General features: G+C 36.3%; 1 protein-coding gene across 6 annotated transcripts in view; it reads left to right on the forward strand.

Annotated features, from left to right (window-relative positions):
* The window catches only part of CPEB3 (cytoplasmic polyadenylation element binding protein 3), a 114,601-nt gene extending 108,356 nt beyond the window's left edge, over nucleotides 1–6,245 (forward strand). For all 6 annotated transcript variants that reach the window (XM_042459275.1, XM_042459270.1, XM_042459272.1 and 3 more), the window contains one exon: nucleotides 2,400–6,245. In XM_042459275.1, the coding sequence (XP_042315209.1) occupies nucleotides 2,400–2,627 (228 nt within the window). In that variant the 3' untranslated portion in view covers nucleotides 2,628–6,245. The remainder of the gene's footprint in view (nucleotides 1–2,399) is intronic.
* The last annotated feature ends 3,024 nt before the right edge of the window (nucleotides 6,246–9,269 follow it).

Genomic DNA, 9,269 nt, shown 5'->3' on the forward strand with positions numbered 1-9,269 from the left:
GGGGGGGGGGGTTGGTTTAGATTATTTTTAACATTGTATATTTTTGATTTTGCATGTTTTATAATGTTTTACTGTTTTAACAAGATTATTTTAATTGTTTTTAAAGTATTGTTTGAGTGTGTGTGTGTGAGAGTGTGTGTGTTGTGATGTTGTGAGCCACCTTGGGCCCCAGCTAGGAAGAAAGGCAGTAAATAAATAAATAAATAAAAATAGGATTTACAGATGAGTAAGCACCATAGTGATAGTGCTAAAAATGAATCCCAGCCCACCCCACAACCCCCAAAAGAAGCCATTGAAGATGACACTGAGATATGTTCCTTTGTCATTCAGGAAGCAGCTGGCAGCTGTTTCCACTCCTTCTGAGAGTGATTGCCATTGCAACAGGCAAAAGGAGGTTCCCTATTTCAATCCCCCCTTGTATCAGAAATTGCTGGTATGAAGGGGGTGTGACCTCATCAGCCAGCTCCTTCCTGATTGACAGTGGAACAGACCCCTATCAATGACAGTGGTTGCTTCCCAGTAAGTGGTATTGGGAAACTAGGGGCTACGTAGGGATCTTTAATACATAACAGTGACATGTTGTAATTCTAGATTGCATATTTGTAAGTGCCATAGAGGATACTAGTCTATCATTTTAAATTTAGTGGCAAAACTGATCAAATATAATTTGTAAATTACTGGAACAGTCATGAATCATGCTGTCACTTTTTCTCATAAGTGTTATCATAGTACAGTAGATTTGTTTTACTGTTATCATCTACTATTTTGGGTAGAAAAACACGACAGTGCATGAAGGATGTGATTTCTTTGGTCCCAATGTCATTTCATGATAATAACAAAATAACATTTTGATGTAGAATGTTTTCAAATTTAACTAGAAATTTCATGGCGTTTTGAGCTCCAAGTTGAGCCACTATCTAATGCAATATCTTGATTCTAGCATAAAGAGATTCCAAACACTGGTTATTGTAATGGGGATGGAGAATAATGTTAGTATGTTTCTACTGGTCCAAAAATAAAAGGATTAAAAGAGCAGGTGATAAAATCAATTACAGTTAGCTCTTCTTATACACGGATTTTTTTATACACAGATTCAATCATCCACGGTTTGAAAATGTTCCCAACAAGTATAAATTTCAAATATCAAACCTTGATTTTCCATTTTTTATAAGGGACACCATTTTGCTATGTCATTATGTTTAATGGTACTTGAGCATACATGGATTTTGTTATCCACGAGGGATCTTGGAACCAAATCCCAGCGTATAAGGGTCCACTGTACTACATGTTGCCATATGAAGAGAGCAACTTCATTAGGAACTTCCATAACACAGACTGAACTTCCTAAAAATGCTATGAAATGTTGCAGTCTTGCTTTGAAAAATAATGACTGGCCACTAATTTTGATGCAGCCCTCTGATTCCCAGGCTTCTCTCTTCTTTGATTCAGTTATTTCCAAACATAGTAGGTGACTAGTGGTCAGGGTCAGCCCTGGTTAGTACTTGGATGGGAGATGGCCAATATCACCTCTTAACTATTCCTTGCCTCAGAAAATCCTTTGAGATTCATGGGGTTGTCCTAAATCAGTAGGTGACTTGAAGGCAGATACACACATAGTGTTCAGGACATTTTACAGCTGCTCCTTATAAGATTCTTGAGTAGAGTTGGTCAACCTAGAATGAGTGACGATGAATATTTGTATGGAGAGAACCTCCTTCATTGTTTCATGCTTTGGAATAAAGGTCTGTTACCTAATAAACCCAGGACATATCTTTTTTCCTGCTTATTTCTTTCCCTAAATTGGCCTCTTCTTTTTTTATTTACACATGGTATTAAGACTTCCAACCCTTTCAAAGTGGGAAGAACTAGTCCAGTGGTTCTCAACCTTCCTAATGCCTTTAATACAGTTCCCCATGTTGTGGTGACCCTTAACCATAACATTATTTTCATTGCTACATGCAAATATGTGTTTTCCGATGGTCTTAGGCGACCCCCGTGAAAGGGTCGAAGAGGTCCCGACTCACAGGTTGGGAACCACTGTACTAGTCTTTCAACAGTATGACTTCTGGTTCTTTACAGATGCATCTGTTGTACTATGATGGCAATATACAATTGGGACAGTTTTTGACAGATACAACTTTCTGAATCCTGTGACATTACAGGCTGCATTAGCCAAAACTGCCAGTCCATACCACTTGTTAAAGCCATGGGGCCATAATGTTTGATAATCCACCTTTAACTGTGCTGAAAGCTTTTGGAAGCCAAGAGTCCCTGCTGATGATTATGTTCTGTCATATTTCTATGGCATGTAAGCTTTTTCTGTATTCTGACTTATGACAAAGATGCACAGAATCATACTGATTTTCTGAATGACTTTGGACTCCCCCCCCCTTTCCTAGGTGGAAGTGAAGCCATATGTGCTCGATGATCAGATGTGTGATGAATGCCAGGGCACTCGTTGTGGTGGAAAATTTGCTCCATTCTTCTGTGCCAATGTAACCTGCTTGCAGTATTACTGCGAATACTGTTGGGCTAGCATTCACTCTCGTGCGGGACGGGAGTTCCACAAACCACTCGTCAAGGAAGGAGGGGATCGGCCCCGCCACGTTCCCTTCCGCTGGAGCTGAAGCCGGAGCCTCAGTCCAGCAGCCAGTACTGGAGCCGACGGAATTGAAGGGAGAAGAGAGTGCTGCCTCAGGGCTTTAGTGTTCTGGAAATCTGTGCATTCATCCTTGACTTTAATGAAGAGATGGGTCTTTTTATTATGATTACTATTATCATGGTTATGATTATGATTATTATTTACAGTCACATTACTGAACTCGGTGTCCAGTATAATACAAACCTAGCAGAGTATAACTGTACTGATTTTGCACTTTGATTCACATACACATCTGCTTGGTACCTTAACTTCTTACACAAGACTTGTCATGTTTGACAATAAGTAGACTGCCATTCCCATTGGCCTCCACTAGGTTGATGTCTATATGATGAAGATTTTTTTAATTTAACTTAATTTTGAAACTGGAGCATGCACTTATTTTCAGAAACTTAGATTTGCCCCTAGCAGATGACTTACCAAAGGTAACACTCACAAGTAGGTGGCAGATGTAGCAAAAACCGAACATGGATATTCAGCAATCATTAGTTTGGGTCAGATAGAGTAGGAATAACCCTAAAAATAATCTTGAGTTGCTCTCCATTTTTACTGGTAAGGATAATACCTCATAAGCTAGATCACAGTTTCTCCACCCCATCTTCCTACCCCTTTTTACTTTGCCAGGGTTCCCTCTTTGGTTAGGCCTGTTAGTGTTATGTAAATGTATGCTGCAAAAGCTTTTGCTGCTATTAAGATGGTATTACTGATACCACCATACTCTATTCAAGCTAGGGTATCGATTTAAAAGACAATTATGTGATTTAAAAATAGTGACGGCTGCTGAAAGGAGATCAGTATATCATTCAGAAAGCTTCCAAGGAAGGTCAATAATTTTGACTGCATGTTTACTTAATCAGGTTGCTGCATGCAATAAATTTTTTTATATATGTCTAATATGAAAATCTGCCCACCATGCACCAATTAAGAATTTATATAGGCTACAAAGTACTCAGTAAAATAATTTAAACAACACAGAGACACACAGAGATTACTGACTGGAGGAAGGCATGCCTCAGTAAATGTAAATGCTTCTGAAATTAGGATCAGCCCATTGCAGTATGACCTATATTACAATGAATATTTTTTAAAGATTAGGTGTAGAATATCCTTAAAAACAAATTTGTGAATGATAGACGAAGTACTTTGCGGTGCTCTGTTATATATTGTGCAATTTATTTTATATGGTAAAGTGATTATGTCCAGTACTGTGATCAAACTTTAACTGTTTAAGCCTCTCTGTGTCTAACATTCACACACTTCTGAAAGTTCGACAGGTATAAAGAACATATGCACACTCACACGATAAATGTTGAGCTCTTAGTTCCAATCTCATAAGCCCTTGCACCATTTGATGTAGTGGCGGCCCTTATCCAGAAAACCAAAGAGCTCGTAACAGCATATGTACACTACCAATGTAGCTTGTAGGCTGAAAAAAGCTAGGCACGTTTTATGAAAGGTGAGAAAAAGTGGTGCTAAAGAAATGTCTGCATACAAAAGTTAACTTGCAAGATGTCTGCTCTCTGGGTGTGACATTTAATTTCTTGAACCCTGGATGTATCCTGTGAAGCTTGAATCTATTTAAGATCTACTATATAACAGTGGACATTTTTTTAGCATGTACTGTGGGGCTGCAAGACAAACACATAAACACACATTGGTGTGCTAATTTTGAGAATGTGTACACTATTCTTCTGGGTGTTATTTGTTTGTTTCGTTCTTTGTTCATTTGTTCTCTCCCCACCCTGTTTTTTTTGAGTTCTGGGGACAATCTGACTGGATATGGCACCGCATAGTAAATTCAAATGTTTTGGTTTTGTGTGTTGTGATGGCCTTGTTAATGTCTAACTTTGTATGTTTTCTTTTAATGTTTAGTTGCAATTATTGGCTCTGAAAGAACCTTTCTGAGTTTAAAAAAAATAGTTTTTTACTGGTTTAGAAAATCATCTTTAGTATCCCTTTCAGAGTTTCTTCTGGGCATTTTTGTGATATTGCTTTATCTAGCCCAGCTGTCTTTCTTTCTGTTTGGGGTTTTCTTTTCCTTTCTTTTCTTTTTCATCTATACGAGATTTGTTATGCACTACTTTTTGTATCTAGACAGTTTTCAATAGTTGGCAGATTATTCTTTTTTAAAAGAAAAAGGCATGCTTTCTGACTGACATGATCTTTTGCAATACCTCAATTTTGAAATATAGGAAAGAAAATATTTTCTAAGTAAGTTTATTCAGAAAAATATATATTAATTTAATTCTGCAAGAAAATGATTTAACAGATGGGTAACTTTATTTTTTTCATGCTTATTTGCGTTTTTGAAAAATTAAGAAGTTAGAGCTTTATAACTGTAATATTGAAGATCATAGCTAACCTACAGAAGTCTACCTAATTATGTGAAACAAGACATTTTTGAAGAAATTCCCCACTTTCATGTACAAACATACCCCAGAAAGAAAGAAGGGGAAAAGTGAGTGAGAGATAGAGAGAGAGAGAGAGATGCTCAAAGGTATATAGGTATTAAGACTAAAATGAATGAACACAGCGTTGAAAGATGTAAAACAAACAGCATTGGTGCTGGGAGTTGTGAATAGAAGGCGGAAAATAATATTTTTCCCTTAATTTGTATATTTATAATCAAACAAATTATGCACGACTGACCAGAATTGTGAGAGTTCTTCTGTTTGTATTTTTTAAAGATAATTTTTTAGTTTATTAAATTATAACATGGTCCCTTTTTTGTTTTGTAAATGAATGTGCCCCCCTAAGTTGTTAATATGTTATATTATTATTATTATTATTATAAGAGGGTCCTTCAAGAAAAGGAGTTATTTTTTAAAATAAGGTGTTCTGAACTGCAACTTGACTAAGAAGCCCCTGGGTACAACAGGTCCTTGCGTGGCCTTCTCTTGATGTGAGACTTGAACTAGTCGATTTTTTTTTGAAGGCGACTTAACCTCGACTATTTGTTGTTATGTGCAATACTGTTTGTACTGTTTGTATAAAAAAAAGAAAAAAGAAAAGAAAAAAGGCATAAATCTTTATTGCAGATTTATTTTCATTGCAAACTTTAGACATTGTGATTCACTAAGATCATTTTTCTACTGTCAAATATGTACCTTTTTCTTCATGCTGGTATTTTTTCAATAGTAATGTAGCCTTTGTACTGAGACAAATTTTCATTGTTATTTTTAGAAAGATTTTTTGCTAAGAGAAATTTAAACATTGACATATTTTTCATTTTTATTTCAGATTTTCTTTAAGGAGTGCTTTCTCAACCATTAATATAGTTGTTTCTGGGAGAGACTTTCATATCTGGTCAATGTCATTAATATTATTTTGTATTTTTACTTGGAATAAATTAATTTTATGATGCTAATTCTTTAAAAGTTTATTTTTTTCATTTTCAGTTATTTTTGAAGCTAAAAAAACCTTTGTAATATTGTTACTAAAGTGTCTAGTTTTTTGAAATGCAAAGCTTTATGTATTAACTCGCTGATGTGGTTTACAATGGTGTGAAAATGGTTGGATATGTGAAATGATTGAAAAACTGTAATGAATAATTGGGCAATAAAATTACAGAATGAAGCAGGAAATGGATGTGATATTTTTGAGAAGCCTTTTTCCTTTATCAGAATGATTTAGGAAGATAATAGGGATGTCACAGTACCAGTTTGCTGTCTAGATTTATACAACACCAATGCTGATAAAACACTATTGCTGTTGTAATTAACTCCAGTCTTTAGAAGTAACACGCTTACAACCTTGTTGTTGTCGTGGTGTAACACTAATTTGCTTTCTCCCCACATTATTCTAGCCACTCTCAGCACTATGGCTGCTTCGTGGGGCGCAAGTACAACCATAAATGGAGATTACACAGCACTAATGTCAATTCCCTTTCTCCCCCCACTCCACCCCCCAACCTCATATGCATTACAGTTTCTTTTGAACTGTGACCTTAAATCTCTCCCAAGTTTCAATGTGATCCGCCATGACTTTATTTATTTATTAAACCTGCCTCTTCCCCATGCTGCATTTCCATGCACTTCTTTAGGTGGTAACCCAGAACAAATGGAGGAAGTTGTATAGATTCCACATAATGTTACAGTGCAATTACCATACAGTGTAATTTACCGCATAGTTAGTGCTAAATAATGCATGTGTAGCGACCCTTATTACTATATCTGAGCACTTTTGTCAAGCTTCTTGTATATTCCTCCCTTTCTTTGAGTTTGTCCTTCATTATTGGTGCAACATGTGTTGCTGCTATCAAAACACTGCTTCACTTTATGTAGCTCATCTCCACCTGTGTCTGTCTAACCCCGACTGTTTTACTGCTGTCCCACCAGACCTCCTGTGCTCAAGCTAGAGATACTGTTATCCATCCCTTATGATCCTGCAAACCAAACTGGTGTTATATAAACAGAACATACAATGGCCTTCCCTAGGTACATCAGTTGCCAGACTGAATATATTCTTAAACTGGTTTCTACTTAAGGGAGGCAAAGTTACTGATCTCTTGTAGAAATGTCTAGAGTTGGCCCATTGTGTCCTCTTTGTAATGTAATGTATAGGCAAAATCAAACTAGTGAGCAAAATTTAGACTCTAATTAGGTACTACTGGTTGGGATGAACACAAATTGTCAAAGTACAATAGAAGTGAAGGAGAAATTTCTCAAATTCCTGCAAAGTGGTACAAAGTGTGTGCTTAGATTTCCGTCTACGCACTTGCCTTTTAGGAAGGCAGGGCTAAAAGAAAATTGTATTACAAATATGCAGTTAGCAAATTAACTTTGCTGATTTCACTATCTTTGTTAGAGTAGTACAAACAATATAGTACTTTACTGGGGGAAATCCCCCCGTGTTAATATTTCAGTATTGTGACATCTCTACTTGCAAGACATGAGTGAAAGATTAGTCACAGATTTGTAAAAAATAAAAGTCTTTTGTTAAACCTCGCTTGTATGTAGTTGCTTTTTACACCCGTTTGTACAATGTCGGCTTAACCTTTTTTTTTAACCAGAAGATCTTTTTTCTTCTCAATCTCCACTGTTGTAGTGTTTCTGTCTTACCACAGAGTATTTTATATTCATGCTGGTGGTTTGCTCTATACCCTGAGTGGGTAGCAGATCAGGGGCTGTTATGTCATTCTGCACATTTTAAATTTACCTAATAATAACGTTTAGCAACAAATAGATATCCAGGGTGCTAATACGGGATAATCATTTCTGCTGTTTTTTGTTTCTGGATGTAGTTCTGTTGGAGTATAAAGTACTAGGTATTTGTAATTTTGCTGTCAAAATAATGGACATAACTTTTAGAGTGTTCACAGCTAAGATCTCTGTACTTGTTTTTTCAACTAATTTTAAATGTACCATATCTTTTACTACATGTTCTCTTAGACTGGTTTTGCTAGTAACCCTAAAAGGCTTTTCTCTCTTTTTTTGGCTTGAACTAATGCTTTGTATGGAACTGCAGTACTGTGACTAAACATGAAGCTCAATGCTGCTATTGCTTACAACTGCTTCAACTTTGTAGTTTGGACTTAATTTTTTCTGTAATAACTTATTAAATCTAGTTGTATGAAGTATTGACACTTGTCATCCTTTGCATGTTAAAAAAGTACAATGGGGAAAGTAGTGTTGGGATTGAGACTTGGAAATTGAAGAAATAACAACTAAATCTTCCTCTATATATTGCACTTTAATCACATGTGTGCTTACATTGTGTTCTTCTCTTTGGTTTTATTCCAATGCAGGTTCTGTTCAGTTAATTTTCTTCATCTGCTACAAAAGTCCATATCTTAGATCTGTCAACTAAATAATTATAGAAGGATAAAGGATACATCCTTTTTTAGCTGGGAAAATGTTATACTTTTTAAACAGTGCTCAACATCACAGTTTTGTTCTCATTGATTGTGGTTGGATGAACTTCACCTAACAAATGTAATTTATATTGAGAAAATGGGAGTTCCCAAATATCCCAAAGAACAACCTATTCACACTAACCTGGCAGTTTGATTTCCTAATGTAACTTTTTTGAAAAGGAAGTCAGTTTTGTTAATAAAGCAATATCTGAAATTTTCTTAAAACAATTCTTACACTGGCAACAACAAGTTGCCCTAGTTTGTTTATTATTTTACTGAAATCATTTGTATGTCACCTCTCAACCCACAACAGGTAAAAATATTCTAAACATAAAATACACAAATGAAAACACCTAAAAAGAGATGTAAGAGACAGCCAGAACACCTTCTCCAGCTATGAAGGACTGAAGGTCATAAAAAAGCCTGGTGTTAGGGATGCCAATTCTGATGATCATAAGGTTGGAAGGTTGGCAGTTTGAGACCCAGGTGCCGTGTGATGGAGTGAGCTCCCATCACTAGTCCCAGCTTCTGCCAACCTAGCAATTCGAAAGCGTGTACAAGTGCAAGTAAATAAACATCATTTCGGTGGGAAGGTAACAGAGTTTTGTGCAGTCATGCTGGCCACATAACCACCGGAGTCATTTTTGGACAGTGCTGGCTCCCTTGGCTTGGTAATGCACCATGCCCTACAGTCAGTTACAACTAGACATTCATGTTAAAGGGAAACCATTACCTTTACTTTAGGTGCCTACTAGA

This window comes from Sceloporus undulatus, chromosome 3, assembly GCF_019175285.1.
Source record: "Sceloporus undulatus isolate JIND9_A2432 ecotype Alabama chromosome 3, SceUnd_v1.1, whole genome shotgun sequence".
NCBI lineage: Eukaryota > Metazoa > Chordata > Lepidosauria > Squamata > Phrynosomatidae > Sceloporus > Sceloporus undulatus.